General features: G+C 44.2%; 4 protein-coding genes and 1 non-coding gene across 10 annotated transcripts; 2 read left to right on the top strand and 3 right to left on the bottom strand.

The window, feature by feature from the left end:
* Positions 1–160: 160 nt before the first annotated feature.
* Positions 161–11,357, bottom strand: LOC100827115 (probable inactive purple acid phosphatase 1). Of its 4 annotated transcripts, none has more exons than XM_024462911.1 (17): positions 10,287–11,357; positions 9,218–9,725; positions 8,823–9,002; positions 8,642–8,730; positions 3,737–4,087; positions 3,489–3,663; positions 3,296–3,387; positions 2,998–3,064; positions 2,749–2,871; positions 2,544–2,636; positions 2,247–2,376; positions 2,069–2,150; positions 1,846–1,978; positions 1,539–1,744; positions 1,321–1,446; positions 939–1,248; positions 163–757 (listed from the first exon to the last, which is right to left on the bottom strand). In XM_024462911.1, exons 5-17 carry the CDS (start codon positions 3,847–3,849, stop codon positions 446–448), a joined length of 1,962 nt encoding a protein of 653 aa, XP_024318679.1. In that variant the 5' UTR covers positions 3,850–4,087; positions 8,642–8,730; positions 8,823–9,002; positions 9,218–9,725; positions 10,287–11,357; the 3' UTR covers positions 163–445. The 4 variants fall into 4 exon arrangements, with proteins under 4 accessions (XP_014758219.1, XP_024318679.1, XP_024318680.1 ...); XM_024462912.1 differs by having other exon boundaries at positions 3,737–3,801; XM_003578628.4 differs by lacking the exons at positions 8,642–8,730; positions 8,823–9,002; positions 9,218–9,725; positions 10,287–11,357 and adding an exon at positions 4,844–5,402 and having other exon boundaries at positions 3,737–4,763.
* On the top strand, positions 5,397–6,986 carry LOC100824744 (3-ketoacyl-CoA synthase 6). The gene has a single exon (XM_003578620.4). It carries the CDS (start codon positions 5,426–5,428, stop codon positions 6,884–6,886), a length of 1,461 nt encoding a protein of 486 aa, XP_003578668.1. The 5' UTR covers positions 5,397–5,425; the 3' UTR covers positions 6,887–6,986.
* Positions 11,358–11,378: 21 nt separating the features above from the next.
* On the top strand, positions 11,379–13,320 carry LOC100834973 (3-ketoacyl-CoA synthase 6). Its single transcript, XM_003579213.4, has one exon. It carries the CDS (start codon positions 11,746–11,748, stop codon positions 13,204–13,206), a length of 1,461 nt encoding a protein of 486 aa, XP_003579261.1. The 5' UTR covers positions 11,379–11,745; the 3' UTR covers positions 13,207–13,320.
* A 1,980-nt stretch (positions 13,321–15,300) lies between these two features.
* TRNAK-CUU lies at positions 15,301–15,373 on the bottom strand. Its single transcript has one exon. It is a non-coding gene; the product is annotated as a tRNA-Lys (tRNA).
* A 158-nt stretch (positions 15,374–15,531) lies between these two features.
* Positions 15,532–20,288, bottom strand: LOC100846461 (diacylglycerol kinase 1). Of its 3 annotated transcripts, none has more exons than XM_003578607.4 (8): positions 20,116–20,286; positions 18,574–19,719; positions 17,814–18,180; positions 17,640–17,716; positions 16,921–17,040; positions 16,331–16,495; positions 16,107–16,244; positions 15,532–16,028 (listed from the first exon to the last, which is right to left on the bottom strand). In XM_003578607.4, exons 2-8 carry the CDS (start codon positions 19,702–19,704, stop codon positions 15,879–15,881), a joined length of 2,148 nt encoding a protein of 715 aa, XP_003578655.1. In that variant the 5' UTR covers positions 19,705–19,719; positions 20,116–20,286; the 3' UTR covers positions 15,532–15,878. The 3 variants fall into 3 exon arrangements, 2 of the variants coding, with proteins under 2 accessions (XP_003578655.1, XP_014758854.1); XM_014903368.2 differs by having other exon boundaries at positions 18,574–19,714; XR_001408095.2 differs by having other exon boundaries at positions 15,886–16,028; positions 16,107–16,240; positions 20,116–20,288.
* Between the last annotated feature and the right edge of the window lie 254 nt (positions 20,289–20,542).

The raw sequence follows: 20,542 nt of genomic DNA, 5'->3' as shown, positions 1-20,542 counted from the left end.
ATCCAGACTCTTTGACTTATTAAAAATCTAAAGACTGAAGCCTTGCATTATTTTAAGGGAAGACTGAATCCTTAGATTTAATTGTGCTATTATATTCTCTGAATTTAAAATTCTCTGAATTTGTGTTCTCCAAATTTCAACCTGTTGGACTTCAGTTTCAGGACTTGAAATTAAGGTTCATTTCCAGATTTTAAAGGTTAACTCTTACATATCCAGAAAATATCTTATGTGTGTTTTTTCCATAGTATGGATTCTAATTCTGAATTTAAATTGCCTCTTTATAGTATGTCGAAGTGCTACAGCAGGAAAATACACATTCCTGGATTTGATGGTAACTTGACTATGGAGGTCATCGTGGATTCCTAGTTCAAAATCCTGTTTTACCAAACAACATAGGAGGGCTCCCGGTAATCCTCAATAGACCAGCAGCACATCAACTGATCCTTCAGGAAGCCAGTGTAGTCCTTGGGCAGTTGTCAATGGAACAAGCCAAGACATCCCGGTAATCGCGGGAGATTGTGAAATGATCATACACATTGCCATCGCGGCTCTTCTTGTACTCGAACAGCAAGGATGAATGGTTGAAGGCCGTGAGCTTGACGAACCCAAAGTCAAAGTCCCTGAAGTGACTCCACTGGATATTTGAAGTGGTGAACTCTGAATCTGCAATGCTAGCGCCAGCACCACCGACAACCACATGTGTCGTTGCCTTGAATGGGCCGCTGTAGTGATCCGATGCATCAACGACACATTGACTCTGCACCGAATAATCGATTGTGACAGTGTCAGCTTAAGCCTGCAAACTATAATATGTCAATGCAGGATGACTAGCAACAGTGCTTATAAGGTGTTGTCACAGAATGTGTAAATAAACCTTTCTTTTGTCCATTTGTAGAATTACATTTTGGATCTAATGTGTATGCTAACTATTGACAGACCTGATAGACTGGGCATGTCCTTTCATAGTTATGGACATGACCGTAGAAGGCGAGATCGACCTTGTGCTTCTGCCAGAGCTCCTGCAGCGCTTCCCGTCCCATCGGCTCCTCAAATGTGCCCTCCGTTTCATAGTACGTGCAAGATGAGTACCCGAGGACACGGTGTGCGAGGAAGATGAGCCATGGCTGCTTCTGCCTGTCGACAGACGACAGGCATTGCTCAATGAACTTGTATTGCTCGGTCCCTGGCCTCCAATCCTCTTCCGTGTTAGCTATGCAGAACCTGAACATGCCATAGTCTGTTGCATACCTGAAGAAGGATAACTTGTCTGTCAGTAATATTCAACGATGGCATCTTAAGGGACAGCTATGGCCTTATTACCAGAATTTTGCACGGTTCTCAGCAGGAGTGTAGAACACAGTTTGCGCAGGAACGCCGCATTCTCCGCCGGAGTCGAGATTTCCATAGAAAGAGCCAGTTCCAGGCCAATCTCTCTCATGATTACCACTGCATGACAAAATGCCATTTTTTTAGTAGCTGTTAGACAACAATACAGTATAAACATACAAGGAAGTTTTGAAAATTGATACTGAACTGACCTGCCAATCATGTATGGTACAGCTGAAGCAATCGGTTCGATCTGTGCGGTAAACTGATCCCACTGAGACAAGTAGCCATTCGCGTAGCAGATATCACCGATGTGAACCACCATATCGATGTTCTCTAGGTCTCTGATGATCTGGTTAGTAGTGTTCAGCGAGCCTGGCTGGAAGTCGTTGAACTCATTTGAACCGTCTGCCTCAGCCTAAAGAAGATTTTTTTAATAAGAATCATTGCAATGAAAATTTCCCAGTTGATAAAAGAAAAGGTATGAAATGAAACTAAGATATTAACGAAAATATGGACCTTTCCCATGTCTCCAAATATGACAATTTGTTGCAAGGAATCTTGGCCAGGATAAGGTGATGCTTTAAAACTATATGACTTGCTCCAGATGTGGGTACCGTTTGGTAACATATGGCCAAGCCTGTAGGTATACCTGAAATTTTTCAAAGTAACTATTGCTTAGTAGCTGGATGTATCACAATAAGAAAAGAAAAAGGTTAAAGAGGAAAGATAGACCACACACAGTGAGTCTGGCCACAGATCCTTCAAGAAACTAGTATGAATGTAACCCGGATGGCGCCAACCAACAGTTCGAGCCGGTGCTCCTACATTTTCAGATTAGAAGAGTTTACGAGATTAAAAAAACTTCATGATGCCTTGAGTTCATCCCATCTCTAAGAACAGACAGATTCGTGACGTACCGCACATGCTATTTCTGTCGAATGTTAATGTTCCGGCTGGGGAGAGAAACCGAGGCCCAACTTTTGCACCCCATTCAATAAAAGGAACTGCTTCTTTAATATTGTATCCGCTTGTCCAGGTGATTGTCATCTGCAATGATACTAGTACAGTCAACCATAGATTACCTGAAGACAGCTATCTTGTATAGCTAGCTTCCATGTTACATTGTGAAGAAAATACAGTGTACATTGTTGTCAATAACACGTCGCGCAATCTGAAAATAGTCATCTCAATGGTGGATTTATAGGAAAACTTACTTCATTCCAAGACTTCCCTTGCGCCAAACGCGGGTAGACAGGTGCCTTTGGGTTTGCAAATCTGACCTTGTTTGAGACGGCTATCAGCTTGGGCTGTTACAGGAATGGACTATTTTTCAGTCTTTGGAATATGAGGAATATATTTTCAGGTTACACCAGAGTTGTTATTATGTACAGAAGTTGAGGAAATACAATATAGCCTTGCCTCCAAGAGTCCTCCTGAAAATAGCGCAAATGAGAAATCCTCCCTCTGGTTGATCAATTGAAGCTTCAGGCTTCCCTTCCCAGACCTATTATATCCATCATTCTTAAACTTTGCAAATTGGTACTGCAAAGAAAGATATGAAAGAAAATGGTCCATGTTCGAAATGAAATAATCCCAGAGTCTGAATCTTGAAAAGAAATTATATCTGAAGCTCAATCAACAAAATGGAGCAGGAAAGAGCATGCCAACCTTGATAGGTGCGGTGCATAACACTGGAGGTTGTTGCCTCACATTTTCAGGCTCACAGATTGCGTCGCTGAAAATTTCCAAACAAATTACATGAAATTCTATGATGTGCATAGCACTGGATGATACTGGCTCTCATTATCAGGCTCACAGATTGAAGCATTGACAATTTCGACCAAGAAACAACAAACAAAAAATTATGCAGAATTTAAGTGCATCTGAAAATGCCCGCCAGGATTGGGTCCATGACACCGTATATTTGCCTGCCCTACACATGCAGATGATATACCAATACATTTACCTAAAATTGGCAGGGGAGAACACACCAATCCAATTGTCATCGGAGGGATTTGGATGGAAGAACTCTACCTCTACCCATTCACTGGTCTCGCCCTGCAGCATGAAATTTTACAAGTTTTAGCAGTAAATTAACCATCACATCGCTCTGCAACTGTTTGAACAAGAGTGGTTTGGGGCTGGGGCAGGCGAATAACCTTGAGCCCAAGAACCAAAGGGGACGCCCTGACATGAGCTGCACCATCAACGGCGACGGCGAGGGTCGCCTTCTCGATCGCGATCCTCGACAGCGGCTGCTCGCCGCCAGGAAGAGCTGCCGCAGAAACAGCCAGCCATATGAACACCATCCACAGCCTCATCTTCTTCAGAAGCCTGAGAGAAATCCCCAACTGAGGGAGCAGCCCAAACAAGAAGTAGAAAAGGAAGCTCAGACTGCAACACCTACCAGTAATTTCTAACCATTTGTGGCAATCTACAGGAAATGAACAGAGCAACTTTATGGGCTCGAATCTGCAGGATTGGAGGAAGGGATGCAGAAGTATATATATGGCCAATCATTGAGGTAGGCGTGTAGACACAGGATCCTATTCGATGCTCCCAAGAAACAAAACTGAGATTGAAAAATGGCGTCAAGAAAGACCATGACCGTTGCTGTGTCAGTGTCAGTATTTTTTTTTTCTGAGAGGGCGGTCAGTGTCAGTATGGTATTAGTAAAGATTATCTTCAGAAAAATCTCATAGCCATCAAGAACCATCTACAGCATAGCCATCAAGAACCTCATTTCATATCAGAACACCTAACATGACATTTATAAAACAGGTCGTCAGAAAAAAAAACAAGAAAACCAGTTAAATACCCATAATGTCTCAAAACAAGGTTAAATCACAGCCTAAGTAATTTGCCAGCTTAATTACCAACTCATCTCATTTTCATTCACGTCGATGTATAAAGGGTCAATCAAGTGTGAAGCATTAAACGCCAAATATGTTTCACGCCCTTACATTATATGGATTCTAAATTTCAAAAACGACTCTTCACAATATACGTGAAAGAGGAGCAACACACAAAGGTCACTTTGCCTCAGGGATCAAAGATATACTACAGCCTTGCCTGCAAGCATTCAAGAAATAGATTCCTGGAACCGACGGTAACACGACACATTAGATTCCTGGTATTAAGATTATTGGCTGTTTCGCCCAACAACACAACACACCAAGATTACATGAGGACTATCTGTAATCCCCAATAGATTCACACAGCCAATAGTGCATCACCTAATTCCCTCCCCATCTCTGAAAGTGTTGGAGCTTCAGGAAGCAAATGAAGTCCTCGGGCAATTGTCAATTGAGCAAGCAAGAACACCTTTGTAATGCACAAGATTGCGATGCGATCATAAGCATCGTCCTTGGCATATCATCTTGTGCTTGAATAGCAAGTACTAATGATGATCGAAGGCCGTGAGCTTGATGAACCTGAATTCGAGTCCATGAAGTGACTCCATCAGATATCGAAGTGCCAAATTCTGAACCTGCAGTCCTTACTGTAGTCTTACCAGCAATCAGATGTTGCCATACAGTGCTAAAGATACTTTGGCACAGCTAGTTCCCCTAAAAAAGAATACAACTTGGATCTATGAACAGAAACAGATGATCAGAGGCACACAATTTCAACACAGGTTAAACAAGCTCACAACTCTGAGGCTGGCCACTGACCCTGCAAGTAGCTAATATGAATGTATGGCACCAACCAACAGTGACTAAGGTGAAAGGACATAAATGGTAACAGTAGAAGAGCTTTTCAATATTTTTGTCTTAACATTCTTCTTGATTATCTGAACGAGTGTGCTCCTGTGTCATGTGAAAAACATGGGCTACTGTACTGTTTGCGTTACATGAAAAACATGATACCAGATTGTCCAGAAGTTCACAGGTCTGGTCTCACTTATTATTAGAAACCTTGTTTGATCTAGATGTGTAATGGTGACGTATTTCTTCCATGATGTTGCAATATAAAACTCCTAAACATAAATAAAACGCAGACAATTAAGGTCCCAGAATGCCTATCGTTTTAAATATAAATATCCCCTGCCCTCGCTGATCCTCCTCCCACCCTCATCAGTCACCTCTGCAACAGCATGGCCATGTTGCATCATCTCAAGTGCCCCAAACCGCTATACTATCTGGCTGCCAACAAGTTCATGCTCATTGCCACCACCATGACACTAGCAGTAGTCATCCTCCTCCTACAGATTGCACAACAAATTGCTCATGTAGACGAGCTTCTTTCCCAACTCTGTGTCCTCCGCCCCATCCATCTACTCTTCTCAGCCATTCTTCTGACTGCCACGGTTACTATCTGCCTCATGCGCCGTCCTAGAACCGTGTACCTTGTCGACTACACTTGCTTCCAACCTAGCTCCAGCCTTCGAACCCCAAAGGCCCGCTTTCTCGAGCATGCGCACCTCTCGCCGTTCCTTCGCGAATCTACCATTAGCTTCATAGGCCGTGTACTTGAGCGATCTGGCATGGGTGAAGAGACATGTCTGCCACCTGCATTTAACTATGTAGATTCTTACTGCTGTCTAGATGAAGCCCGCACTGAGGCCGAGCTGGTCGTCTTCTCTATGATCGATGACCTATTGGCCAAGACATGCATCAGCCTTGATGCAATCAACGTGCTGATCACCAACTGCAGTGGCTTTTGCCCAGTGCCATCCATCGCCGACAGGATCGTGAACAGGTACAAGTTGCGAGGTGACATTCCCATCATCAACCTCTCCGGAATGGGGTGCAGTGCGGGGGTGACTGCAGTGGGACTCGCAAGGAACATCCTACAGGTCATTCCTTGGGGATCGCATGTACTGGTGGTGTCCACGGAGATCCTTAGTCCAAACTACTATGTGGGGAACAAGCGTTCCATGCAGTTGGTTAACATATTGTTCCGCATGGGCGGCACTGCGAAGCTGTTATCGACTTGTAGGTCCAAGGCTCGGTTCCGGCTAGCGCATGTTGTGAGGACAACCATCGCTGCAGATGACAGTGCCTACAAGTGTGTGTACCAAGAGGAAGATGACGAAGGAAATAAAGGGGTCACACTATCGAAGGACCTCGTGGCCATCGCCGGGGATGCGCTCAAGGCCCACATCACTGCGATCGGGCCACTTGTCCTACCGGCCTCAGAGCTGCTCAAGTTTCTTCTATTCTCCGTGGCGAGGACGGCACTCCGTGTTGGGAGGAGGCCATACATCCCTGACTTCCGTATGGCCTTTGAGCACTTTTGCATCCACGTCGGTGGACCGGCGGTGATCAACTCAGTACAACACGGTCTAAATCTATCAGACGAGCAAGTTGAACCATCACGTATGACGCTGCATCGGTTTGGGAACCAGTCAAGTGCATCTGTGTGGTACGAGTTCGCTTACATTGAGGCTAAGGGTCGAATGAGAAAAGGTGACAGACTGTGGATGCTTGGATTCGGAGCAGGGTACAAGTGCAACACTGCCGTGTGGGTGTGCATCCAACCATCGCTTGATGCACAGGGCCCATGGTCCAGCTGCATCCATCGTTACCCAGTGGATGTCTCCACAGATGGTTAATTTTAGCAAGTTTTCAAAAATAAGCACGGACTGGACAATGTACAACAATGTGGAACTACTATTCCTAAATACGAGAATAAAACAAGATGAGTAAATCATATGACTTTGTAGCTACTGCTAATCTTCCTAACCCCGCCGCAGATGTAGATCCTGATACACAGCATGCAGTTCGTCCTAGCTCTAGCGCGCCGCCGATGGAGTGGGCGGACACGCCTGCTTGGAGGATGGAAACGGACATTTTTCAGCTATGGGCGGCACAGGAGAGTGCTGCGAAGCCACAGTAGTGCTGCCGCTACCAGAGCGACGCCTGATGACAAACTCTGTGACTCTGTCCCTTAACGAAATGGCCCCGCCCTGGCATCTGAGGGAAGGTGCCGCTGGTGGCTGACAGCACCATCCCGTCACAGGGATTTCCGTGGACCGCGGTTATGGTGCCCTTGCCGAAACTAATATGAACGTATGGCACCAGCCAACAGTGACAAGTGAAAGGACATAAACACCTTTATTTTCATATCCCCACCAAACTGATAGTACTGATATCTAAACACAATAAAGTGCAAAGAAAGTGTAAACACTCATATGAGTAGGCAAACAAACTCTCAAGAAAGTACCTACGTCTCAGTGTTTTTAGTCCCTGAAAAAATCCATCAAAAATAAAAAATTGGACAAGAAAAATTCATATCATAAAACTTTTTGAGGATTCATAAAAATGTGTTTTCTCAGAAGGGGTTCAAGAAAATAGATGGTCCATGGTAGTCTGGTGACATCAAAAGAGCTGTTCAATATTTCTGTGGCACGTCTTGTCAATTATCTGAATGAGAGTACTCCCAATTATCATAGTAGCCTGAGAGTGCTCCCATGTCATGTGCAAACATGGGGTGTTACTCTCTTGTTCTACATGAAAAACATGACACCATACTGTTGACAGAGAAGTTACATGTATGGTCACACGTACTATCAGAATATTTGATCTAGATTACTAAGACATTACGTCTTTCTTTCATGATGTTGCAAAAGAAGCTTCTGAATATAAAGAAACTATGAAAATTAAGGTCCAAAAAAAGTTGTACCGAATATGCCGATCGTTTTAATATAAAAAAACCTCGCCGTTGCTCATCCTCCTCTCACCCTCGTCAGGCAAATCTGAAGGATCCAACAGCATGGCCTCGTTGCCTCATCTCAAAAGCCTTAGACCGCTATACTAGCTGGCAGCCAACAAGTTGCTACTCATGGCCACCACCATGACACTGGCAGCAACCATCCTCCTACAGGCTGCGCATCGAATTTCTCATGAAGACGAACTTCTTTCCCAACTCCGTGCTCTCCACCCCAACCACCTACTCTTGTCAGCCATTCTTCTGACCGTCACGGTTAGCGTATACCACATACACTATCCTAGAACCGTGTACCTGGTCGACTATGCTTGCTTTCAAGCTAGTCCCAACATTGGAAGAATCCCAAAGGCCACCTTGTTCAAACATCAACGCCTCTCACCATTCCTTACCGATTGTACTGTTAACTTCATAGGGGTGTGTACTGGTTCGAGGGAGAAAAAAAGAAACGGAGAAAACAATATCATATACTGGAATACTGGGTCTCATTTTCAGGATCATGGATTGCAGCATTGGCAATTTCAATCAACAAAGTATAAATAAAATAAAGTGAGAAATTTTGGTGCATCTGAAAATGACCAAGTGGATCGAATTGATACCATGATCAATTTTACCTATATGAAGATGATACCAATACTTTTACCTAAAATTGGCAGGAGAGAATACAGCAATCCAATCTTCGTAGGGATTTGGATAGAAGAACTCTACTTCTATCCATTCACTGATATCGTCCTGCGGCATGAAATTTTACAAGTTTTATCAGTAAACCATCGTATCACTCTGCACAGTTGAACAAGAGTGGTGAGGAATGGAGACAGGTTAACCTTGAGTCCAAGAACCAAACGGGGTGCCCTGACATGAGCCAAGCCATCAACGGCGTGTGAAGCCCTCTATTGCGATCCTTGACAGCCATGAAGAACATGAACATGGCCATTGGCCAAGAACTATCCAAAGCATAACCATCAAGAACCTCATTTCATTTTGGAATAACTTCCACACCTGAACTGTCAGTTAAATTTAGATAACCTGTCATTTATAAAACCAGTTTCATAGGAAAAAAAAACTTGAAAACAGTTAGGTCACCCCCATAATGTCTGAAAACAAGGTTAATCACACCTTGGTTTCAATGAAAAGTTAAATGACAAACTGGTATCAAAGAAAGGTATCAAAGACGTGGTTAACACCTAAAGTGGTTTTGGCACTGGACATGCCTGCTCACCTCATTTTCACGTTGATGTATAAAGGGTCAAGCCTGGTGTTTGCCCTTAGACCTTTGGTTGTACAGGTGATGGACGATGAAGGACGTGGTCACCACAGCTATCGTGCTTGAATGCTGCTAATCTGCCCAACCCCGCTGCAGATGTAGATCCCGATAAGCACCATGCAGTGCGTCTATCTTTTCAGCCGCAGGCAGCACAGTGTCAATGGCGAGGATTGCGGAGTAAAAACCACACTGGCTTTGTCGTCTGCCCAGTGGTTTCTTGCTAGGATGAATATGAGGTGAGAACCAACGGTCCACACCAGTGGCGGAGGCACAACCCAGGCCAGCCTGGGCCTTGGCCCCCCCTAAGATTTGGCGTTTTTAGTAAGCCCCTGTATAATCTTTGTAATTTCGTTCTATAAGCTTCACATTTGTATGCTTTGGCCCCCTCTAATAAATCATTCCTTCTATTCTGACCCTTCCTATATTTTTTTCCTGCCTCCGCCCCTGGTCCACACTGGTGTACCTGCATATTCAGATTAGAAAGGTTCAGAGGAAACCAGATGCTACATGTGGTATCCTGGACATGAGCTGTTCAAGATTTTAATTCTGGTACTATACTCTTTGACTATGAAATTCAGAATTAATGATAAAAAAAATATCAGAATTCAATATCTGCAAATCTAAATTCCTGAAACTCAAAATCCATAGTCTCGACTTTAAGGCTAAAACATGAAAAATAAAATTCGTGAATTCCAAATTCCAGAAAAAAAAACAGAAATTCGGAACAACAACTCAAGATAAAAAAATGTTTAATAGTTTGAATTTAAAATGTTGAAATAGTTAGAGAGCTTTCATATCATTTCATATAGATTTCAACACTTCACATTGTATGAAAGAAGTGCAACAAACAAAGGTTCTTTTGCCTCAGGAATCCAAGATATACAGGCTTGCGTACAGGTAATAGATTCATGGAATTTAAATAACAGGCTGTTTCACACAAACACACAATGCATCAAGATTACAGAAGGACTGCCAGTAATCTCTAATACATTTGGTCATTTGGACAACCATAATAGCACATCACCTGATCCCCTCCCCTCCCTGAAAGTGTTGGAGCTTCAGGAAGCCATTGAAGTCCTTGGGTAGCCGTCAATGGAGCAAGCGAAAACATCTCCGTAATTCGAGATTGTGAAGCGATCATAAATAGCACCATCACAGACTTGTCGGATATTGAAGTGCTGAATTCTGAACCTGCAATCTTCAGTGTAGCCTTGCGATAATATTTATCAGATGTCGCCATAGAAGGGTAAAGATACTTTGAGATCTACATAATTGCACTTAGATCTGATGCAGCTGACAGTTAGAGACACACACTCCGAGGATGGCCAGAAACTGTTCCAGTAACAAATATGAATGTATGGCTCCAACCCACAGCAACAGGGACTCAAGTGGAAGGACATAAATGTGTTTAGTTTCATATCACTACCAATCTGATAGCACAGATCTCTAAGCACAATGAAGTGCAAAGATTCTTATCTCTTTAGTCCTTGAAATAACAATATTCAATTAGAAAACAAAATTTTGAACTAGAATAATTCCTATTTCATCAAAAAATTCAGAGATTTATACAAACTTTGTTTTCTCAGAAGAGGTTCATGAAAGTAGATGGTCTATGCTAGTCAGTGGTAAGTGATAACAGCAAAAGAGCTCTTCAATATTCATGTTCAACGTCTGCTTCGTTATCTGAACTAAACGATGCCCCGCACGTTGTTGCGGAAACTTTTAGTTAACATATCTGAGTCAAATTGTTTAGCAACGAAAGATTATCCAAAATTGAAAACATATGATGAAATTGTATTGTAGAAACTTGATGTGAAATAACTTACACGCATGTGCAAAAAATATGAGTTTTTACTAAATAGGTGTGAACACATTAATGATGTGATGATGTGGCATGATTGCATGTTGAGAGAAATTAAGTAGTGGGTTTCTCCTACTTAGATATAGAAGATGAGAGTGCTCCTGTGCTGTGTCACGTGAAAACAATGGCTACCATGCTCTTGTGCTACATGAAAAACATGGTACCAAACCAGATTGTCCAGAAACTAACATGTGTGGTCTCACTTACAATCAGAAACCTTGTTTGATCTAGACATGCGATGATGACATATTTCTGCCATGGTGTTTTGTAATATAAACTACTGAATGTAGATACAACAATGAAAGATTAAGGTTCCAAAAGAAAGATGTACTCCCTCCGTTCCAAAACACAACTCATATAGATTTTTCTCATTTGTTCCACAACACACCTCGTTTTTCTCTTGGTACCCACACCCGGCCAATAACTAGTCACATCCATTTACTCTTAATCTAATATGAGTGGTCAGGCACTAGAAACGAGAGCTGCCTTGGTCCAAGTGCACAAATCTATATGAGCTGCGTTTTGGAATGGAGGGAGTACTGGCGACGCCTACCATTTCAATATAAGAATCCCACTGATCCTCCTCACTCCCTCAGCAGTCACCTCGGCAGGGACCAACAGCATGGCCTTGCTGCATCATCTCAAGTGCCCCAAACCGCTATACTATCTGGCTGCCAACAAGTTCGTGCTCATTGCCACCACCATGACACTAGGAATACCCATCCTCCTCCTACAGGATGCACACAAATTTGCCCATGTAGACGAGCTTCTCTCCCAACTCCGTGTTCTCCGCCCTATCCATCTACTCACGTCAGCCATTCTTCTGTCTGCCACGGTTACTATCTATCTCATACACCGTCCTAGAACAGTCTACCTTGTTGACTACACTTGCTTCCAACCTAGCTCCAACTTTCGAACCCCAAAGGCCTGCTTCCTCGAGCATGCGCACCTCTCGCCATTCCTTCGCAAATCTACTGTTAGCTTCATAGCGCGTATGCTTGAGCGCTCCAGCTTGGGCGAAGAGACATGCCCGCCACCTGCATTTAAATATGTAGAGCCTGACTGTTGTCTAGATGAAGCCCGCACTGAGGCAGAGCTGGTCGTTTTCTCTGCGATCGACGACCTATTGGCCAAGACATGCATCAGCCATGATGCGATCGACGTGCTGATCACCAACTGCGGCATCTTTTGCCCAGTGCCGTCCATCGCTGATGGGATCGTGAACAGGTACAAGTTTCGAGGTGACATACGTGTCATCAACCTCTCTGGAATGGGGTGCAGTGCAGGGGTGACTGCAGTAGGACTCGCAAGGAACATCCTACAAGTCATTCCCTGGGGATCGCATGCGCTGGTGGTGTCGACGGAAACCCTTGGTTCAAACCATTATGTGGGGAACAACCGTTCCATGCAGTTATTTAACATTTTGTTCCGCATGGGTGGTACCGCCAAGCTCTTGTCGAGTTCTAGGTCCAAGGCTCGGTTCCGGCTAGCGCATGTTGTGCGGACGACCACCGCTGCGGATGACAGTGCCTACAAGTGTGTGTATCAAGAGGAAGATGACGAAGGAAATCAAGGGGTCACACTATCAAAGAACCTCATGGCCATCGCCGGAGATGCGCTCAAGGCCCACATCACTGCAATCGGCCCACTTGTCCTACCAGCCTCAGAGCTGCTCAGGTTTCTTCTCTTCTCCATTGTGAGGAAGGCACTCCATGGGAGGAAGAGGCCATACATCCCTGACTTCCGTATGGTGTTTGAGCACTTTTGCATTCACGTGGGTGGACCGGCTGTGATCAGCTCAATACAACACAGTCTAAATCTATCAGATGAGCAAGTTGAACCGTCACGCATGACACTACATCGGTTTGGGAACCAGTCAAGTGCATCTGTGTGGTACGAGTTTGCATATATTGAGGCTAAGGGTCGAATGAGAAAAGGCGACAGGGTGTGGATGATTGGATTCGGAGCAGGGTACAAGTGCAGCACCGCCGTGTGGGTATGCATCAAACCAACCCCCGGTGTCGACGGGCCATGGTCCAGCTGCATCCATCATTACCCGGTGGATGTCTCTACAAATGGTTAATTTTAGCATGTTTTAGAAAATAAGCACAGACTGGACAATGTACAACAACGTGGAACTACTATTCCTAAATACGAGAATAAAACAAGATGAGTAAATCTATGACTTTGTAGATCCCGCTAATCTGCCCAACCCCGCTGCAGATGTGGATCCCGATACACACCATGCATTTCATCCTGGCTTGAGCGTGCTGCCGATGGAGTGGGGGGACACGCCTGCCTGGAGGAAGGAGACGGCCATCTTTTCAGCCACAGGCAGCATGGGAGAGTGCTGCGAAGCCACTGGAGAGTGCTACCGGTACCAGAGTGACGCCTGATGACAAACTCCGACCCCTTAGTGAAATGGTCCTGCCCTGGCGTCTGAGGGAAGGTGCTGCCTGTGGCCGACAGCGCTCACAGGGGTTTCCCTGGACCGCCGGCATGGTTTCCTTGCCGAAATTAATATGAATGTATGGCACTAGCTAACAGTGACAAATGAAAGGACATAAACGCCTTTATTTTCATATCCCCACCAAACTGATAGTACTGATATCAAAACACAATAAAGTGCAAGACAGTGTAAACACTCATATGAGTAAGCAAACAACCCTAAAAAAGTACCTACGTCTCAGTGTTTTTAGTCCCTGAAAAAAACATGAAAAATAAAAAAATTGCACAAGAAAAATTTAAATCATATTTTCCTCCTAGATTCATATGAATGTTTTTTTTCTCAGAAGGGGTTCAAGAAAATGGATGATCCATAGTAGTCTGGTGACAGTAAAAGAGCTCTTCAATATTTTTGTGGAACGTCTGAAAAACATGCTCTGTACTCTTTTGCTCTACATGAGAAACATGACACCATATTGTTTAGAAGTTACATGTATGGTCACACGTACTATCAGAACATCTGATCTAGATTTCTATGACGTACATCTTTCTTTCATGATGTCACAATATAAGCTTCTGAATGTAAATGAACTCTGAAAATAAGGTCTAAAAAAGTTGTGTTTTAATATCAAAATCACCCACCCTTGCTCATAATGTTTCAAAACAAGGTTAAATCACACGCAAGGGTGATTAGGCGTGTTTTATTGATGTAGAATGGACGCGAGTCAAAGTGGTTTCTTCTTACCGGTGTGCATGCCACCTCGCCTCCTTTTCATTCAGGTTGGCCGTTGTCTGCCCTTTGGACCTTTGGTCGAACAGGTAGTGCGCGACCGGGAATGCGCCACCAGCCAGACCCCCGTTTATGTCGAGCCCGCCCAGTTGGATCTCGCGGAGATCCCTGCCGTCGATGGGGTACGCGAACACGCCGGCATGGAGACGGGCAGACGGCAGGCTGCTTGTGTGGGACACGTACAGGAAGAGAGAGGGCGGCTGCCAACTGTGCTCGGCCCGCCCGGCAAGTGCGGCAGCGACGCCGGTGGCGGGGCACGCAGCAGCAAGCTGGTGTTCTTCGGGTCGGACGACGCGGGCGTCGGCGGTTGATCTTGCGGCGAAGCTCGTCGCGTGCACTGGCTGCGCGGTGTCAGAGCGAAGGAACCGGCAGTGACAGTAGAAGCGAGTGCTAGGGGAGTGACTCTGATTGTGGACCAAGGAGGGAATAGATGAGGTGCGCGTTGACTCGACTTAATTTCTCGATTTTTTGGCTCCTTCCTGCATTGATACCACGAATATGTGTATTCATGGAATGGCTTCTTCATGCACCTCATCCGGAATCTCAGAATTCATGTATTTGCCTCATACGTGGATGTAATCAAATATCAAGTTTTTGTGCAGCAGATATTCATGTTATTGTTCGGATGCCATCTACTGGCGCACTCTTTGCCTCAATGGTAACAATATTATTATTTTACGGAGTATTTATTTTTATTTTAGGGTCTTTCGTATACTCCCTCGATCAATAATTTAGGCCCGCGAAAACACTGCCATCTACGAAAACATCTTATACAACAAGCTTTTTTTGGAGTTTACTCGTATTATTTCGAAGCAAATTTAAGATGCAACGTATTTATACACACTTCAAAAGATTTGAACCGTTCAATGCTCACCAGGAAGACAGAAAAATAGTTCACCCAAAGAAGAATTTGAAATTTGCTAAAGAAGACAAAACTAACTTCGCCCACCGTGGGGCTCGAACCCACGACCACAAGGTTAAGAGCCTTGCGCTCTACCAACTGAGCTAGACGGGCTGATGTCTGCAACCACGCAAGTTACTCTCATAACGACTATCTCTGAGGCCCTGCTCGACCTGATAGCTTCCACTTTTCGTCAACTTAAACAATTCGGGTTGCAGCATACTATTGAGCAACACTGGGAAGAACCCCCTTAAAAACCAGTAACAATCGCATACTGGAAAACTCGCGTAAGAACCGCGGCTCACATTAGTATTGCAACACAGCACACCAAATCAGCACCGTTACAAGCCAGACAGACGACTGATTAGAACACACTTCCCAGGATCACCCTGAAAGCAAGAACTAAGCACAGGACATGGTTTTTCTCCTGGTGCTCAACCCAAGCAACTACATACACTCATCTCAAGCCCTACAAAATTTTACAGAATTATACACAAGCTCAATCCAAGGAAGGAAGCCATGAGTGTATATTTGTATGTACAACAAATGGGACCAAGCATTGGTTAAAAGCTATAGGGTGAACTACGGAGCTACACACGATCGTGTTGCACGGAGTGTCCTACAAAAGCCTAGACGCTATCTCCTGGAGGAGAGCGCTCTTCTGCGAGGCTGAGATGGTACCGCTGTTCTCTGCGTTCTCCAGAATGTCAGCCATTATGGACGCAGCGTGGCTGATAGGTTCTTCAGAAACTCTCTTCAGCATGAAGGCCTTCCGAAGAGAAATTATGTGTGTAAGCCAGGGAAGAACAAAATGTGGTTAAATGTATAAAATGGGGAAGAGAAGAACCTGTGCATGATGAGAAACTTCTATGGTGCATGGCTCCTGGGACCATGGCTCTCCATCGACTTGGATGGGCATTGTTGTAGTGATCTCAATCTTTATATGATACCCTTGAGCCAACCTTTGTGCGCGAGAAAGCCCTACCTAGAGCAAGATTATCAATACGCAGTCCATACTCGACATATATTGAAAACATGAGTCTAAACATAAAAATTCTTCTTTTTCCACACCTGTAGCCTTCCAAGATGCAGCATTCCTGTGAAGCTGACTACTTCCAGCATCTTGTCATGCATGGATTGAGGTTGGAAAGTGTCAGAGATACTATCCTCGTTCTTCCACAGGTCGACCCCTCCCATATAGCTCGGGATGTTGGTAACAAGAATACCTTCAGTGTCCTGTGATGGAACGAATTAAACAAATAAGGAACGAGGAATGGTCCAATCTTTTCTTTTCAATTTTGAGATAGCTAACCACACTTGCCACGTGGTGGGCAGTCTAATCAGGATATGCTTCTACAGTACATCCAAAGGGGATACTCCCTCCGATCCATATTAATTGTCAAAATATTACATGTATCTAGGCACTTTTTAGGCATAGATACATCCATATTTAGGCAAATTTGAGACAACTAATATGGATCGGAGGGAGTACTAGATATGTTATTTATAAAAATCAGTGACTGTCTTAACAAATCAAATTCATCAGTATTGTGTACACCTCAGTTCTTGTTTATTATGTTTTGAAGATACACCAGTACAAGGTTGTCTGCTCACTTAAATACATAAGACAGGACAGATAAGAAAATGCGATCGACTTTTACCTGAGGAATTTCAATGTTGGATCCATCTATCTCAAGCTTGACTTCCCATGGAAAATAATAGAACATGTTATCCATGATATTCTTTGCTCCCTCTTTTGCATAAAGCACCTTATTCATAAACTATAGAGAAATTGTATCATATTAGTGTAACAAAAATTGATTTGCATTATATGCAAAGAACAGCGCAGAATTGGGAGATAGCAAGTATAAATAGAATGTGGAAACATGATTACAATTTGAAGACCAATCATACCAAGGAACATAAAATCTGAGCAAGTGAGGAAACAAAACATGCTAAAACTTCTGTAGGCTCCGAAGCCGCATGTCCAACACTAATACCATACCCTAAGATTCCCCAAACGAGTAGCAAAGCCCTCTTAGCTCAAAAAACTCATCAGTGCCATGTCAACAGGATTGATTTTCCTTCAGGCTCAAACATGGCACTGGCAATTTTTATGCTATCATTCGCAGCTGGATGCAATGCATTTAACAATCTAAACCATTTTGATAAATAGACAAATATTATATCTCGTCTTGATTTATACAGAAACACGATGAATATAGACAAAGAAATTTTAAAAAACTTCTACATTTTCCATGTAAAAGTTTTTCATAGCATAAATCTCAATATAAATGGAAGCTGAAAAAATATATGATGTTTCTGTCATTACATATGGCTAGTCATTTAATTACTTTTGGTAGACAAAATGACGATTTACCTGGCTATAAAATCGTTCAGGGTTCTCCTCCCTCAGGTTGTGGATATCTAGAGCAACCTTTGCATCACAGCCAACCCCTGAGAAAGTATCGGTAATAATTAGTTAATTACTAAGGTTATCTTACAATGCAAGGAACTACTACAGGATGTAAGATGAGAAGGTGTATGGACACACCGAAGTAGTTGTTCATAAATTTTGGTGAAGACATGAGTTTTCCTTGGTTGTCCTTTAAAGTGATCTTCCATCTGTCAAGAACAGTAACTGCAGCATGCTCGACATCTTTCAGAACTGAGAATAGACCTCCTCGTTTCTCAACAACACCAAGACCACCGCCCCAACACAGAACCCTTGCAAGATCATTACCAGTACCAGCTGGAAGGATGGCTACAGGAGGCGGCGCTTCAAACTTTTGCTTCTCAATCGCATCTAAAACCCAACCAACAGTGCCATCACCACCACAAACAAGAATTTTGAAGTGGGGTACCTTCTGAAATAAAGCTAAACCAACTTCTGGTCCTTGATGCTTGCTCAACTCGAACACCTGATGGAAGGGTTAGCACCAACAAAGAGAGTAAATACCACAAAAGAATATGAACTCTAGTTGTATTATTAATAAATATAGGCCCAATCTAAAAGATTGAAAGGTTAACATTTGAAAGGCGGAGCATTAACTGAATTCTAAGCAAGGAACTTCGGCAGAAAGTTTTTGACATATAAAGTTGGGACAGATTTTTTAAGCTATGGCACAACCTAAAAGATATATTCAAGTTTATGCAAGATCATACTAAATTCATTAACAGCAACAAGAACTTGGGACAGTATGCTAAAAATAAATCAAGTAAGAAGCATGGAATAAAAGCAAATGAAGAAAGAGTTCCACATAATTTAAAGGTGGTAAAAAGCCTTAAGAGTAGATAGTGCTTTCCACACCAACCTGTAGAGGATTAAGAAGGATCTGCAGGCGCTGTCTCAGTGAATCACCACTCTGGGCACCACTTTTCTTGTTAATGAAAACTAGCAATGGCCTGGAGTCAGAAGGTACGTCCACAATTTCATGTTTTTGATTATTCTGGACAACAGAATCCTCAGGTTGGCTACTTGGCCTGCTAGCTGCATTGTCCATTATGAGCTGTTTATCTTTTTCTGAATCAGAGCTTGAATGTACTTCAGGAAGTTTACCGTTGACATGATCCTCCCTCTTAGTGGGGGCGGTTTCCCCTTGTGATTCCCCTTCAGTATCAGATGGTTGCTCAGCAGTCCCAGAGCTCTCTGGTTCGGAAGAAGTGGTGCCCTTTTTGTACCTTTTACTACGAATCCTAATTGTCTCCCGGACAGTGGAAGCCAATTCATTAGCCCCACTTGTGATAGAACTGAAAATTCCTGCCGCAACTGTCGAATGAAGCTGCTTGACACACAGAGGCGATAATATCAGCCGTTTCAATGGGCCCAAGTCACAGATATCACCAGTTTCCTTAGCTAAGTTGTTGTGGCAATCAACGTGCACTAGCCGCTGACACCACATACAGTACCAAATTGGAGAACCTGCGAGGAAAGCTCCACTGCAAGATTCATCACAGTAGCAACAGAATGAGTCTTCTTCAGAGCGATCTGTGGTGTCAATCCACTGTACAGCCCATTGGTGAATAACATGGTCAAGGCCAACCATAGAAACACATTTGCAATCTTTGTGTGCATTTCCAGAGCAACTAGGATGTGCAGTGGCCCCACAAATATCGCAGTGATGGATGGTTCCCCCCAAATACTGTGGAGCTGAAACAGACTTCAAGCATACACAGCATTTTAGACCTTTACTGCGAGAGCCCAGTTCTTTTCTCCAAATGTGAGAAGCAGCAGGGACCTTGTCTTTCAGTTTCTTGTACTTCTTAGCCCTAGCTCTGATAGCTTTCATCAAGCTCAAGCTGATGTTTTTGTTCAACTGATTGATGGTATAATAAATTGTCACGCCCCCTACAGATGCAAAAATGACAGTAGCAGCTATGGCAGACCAATACTCTGACATGTACGCCGAAATGGCGCTCCAGCTAGGAACCAGCATCTTGTACATCCCTAATCCCCTGCACTGTGATAATGTGACAGTTAATTGGAGATATTCATTGCAATGGAAACTGATGGTTCTATGACGCTGTAAACAAATTTCTTTGCCTAGCCTCTACTGATATGCAAAGGTGATCAGCCTATGTGTCCAACTGTCCATGCCACTGCAGAAGTTTAGTATCTAGCAAAATACAGTTTCAACATATCATATTGGCATGTGGACCGCGACTCCACTTGCTATTTTTACCGCAACATCTCTACCACGGGCGGAAGACCCAGTAGGGCGGCCGCCCTACCTTGATTTTTGCCTCGGTTACGGATTGGGGAAGATTATGAAACGGGGAGCTAAAGGGCGGAATCCGTTCGTGGGGTGATGGGAGGAGAAACGGTCGGGACCGAGAAAATCGAAGGGGAGATCAACCTGCGGTGGAGGCGCTCGCGCGAGGAGGAAGACGATGGGCGCTCGGCAGCGGGATGGGTAGCGGCGCTCGGCCGAGGAGGAAGAAGATCCAGGGATCGAGGGGCTGGATCGCTCGGTGGAGGGAGGGAGGGGGTAAAACCGAAAACGGCATGTTTACCAATTCAGTTTCCCCAATCGGCCTAAAATCCACCCCTGTATGTACGGCTCCGAGGGGCGGCTCCGAACTCGCCACCGACCCTTTCATCGCCGAGACGGTGTTTTCCCGCCGCAGTGCCTCTCTCTTGCGGGGCCGGGCAAACCCTAGCAGCAGTCGTGGTGGAGGGGGGGACGACGACGAGACGGCACGCCGCCGCCGAATGGGGGCTTGACGGCCCAACGCCCGCAAGCACCAGCACCTCAGCGCGGAATCGGAGAGCAAGTACTAGCG

Source organism: Brachypodium distachyon, chromosome 4 (assembly GCF_000005505.3).
Source record: "Brachypodium distachyon strain Bd21 chromosome 4, Brachypodium_distachyon_v3.0, whole genome shotgun sequence".
Classification (NCBI taxonomy): domain Eukaryota; kingdom Viridiplantae; phylum Streptophyta; class Magnoliopsida; order Poales; family Poaceae; genus Brachypodium; species Brachypodium distachyon.
This window is presented reverse-complemented; position numbering and strand designations above follow the sequence as displayed.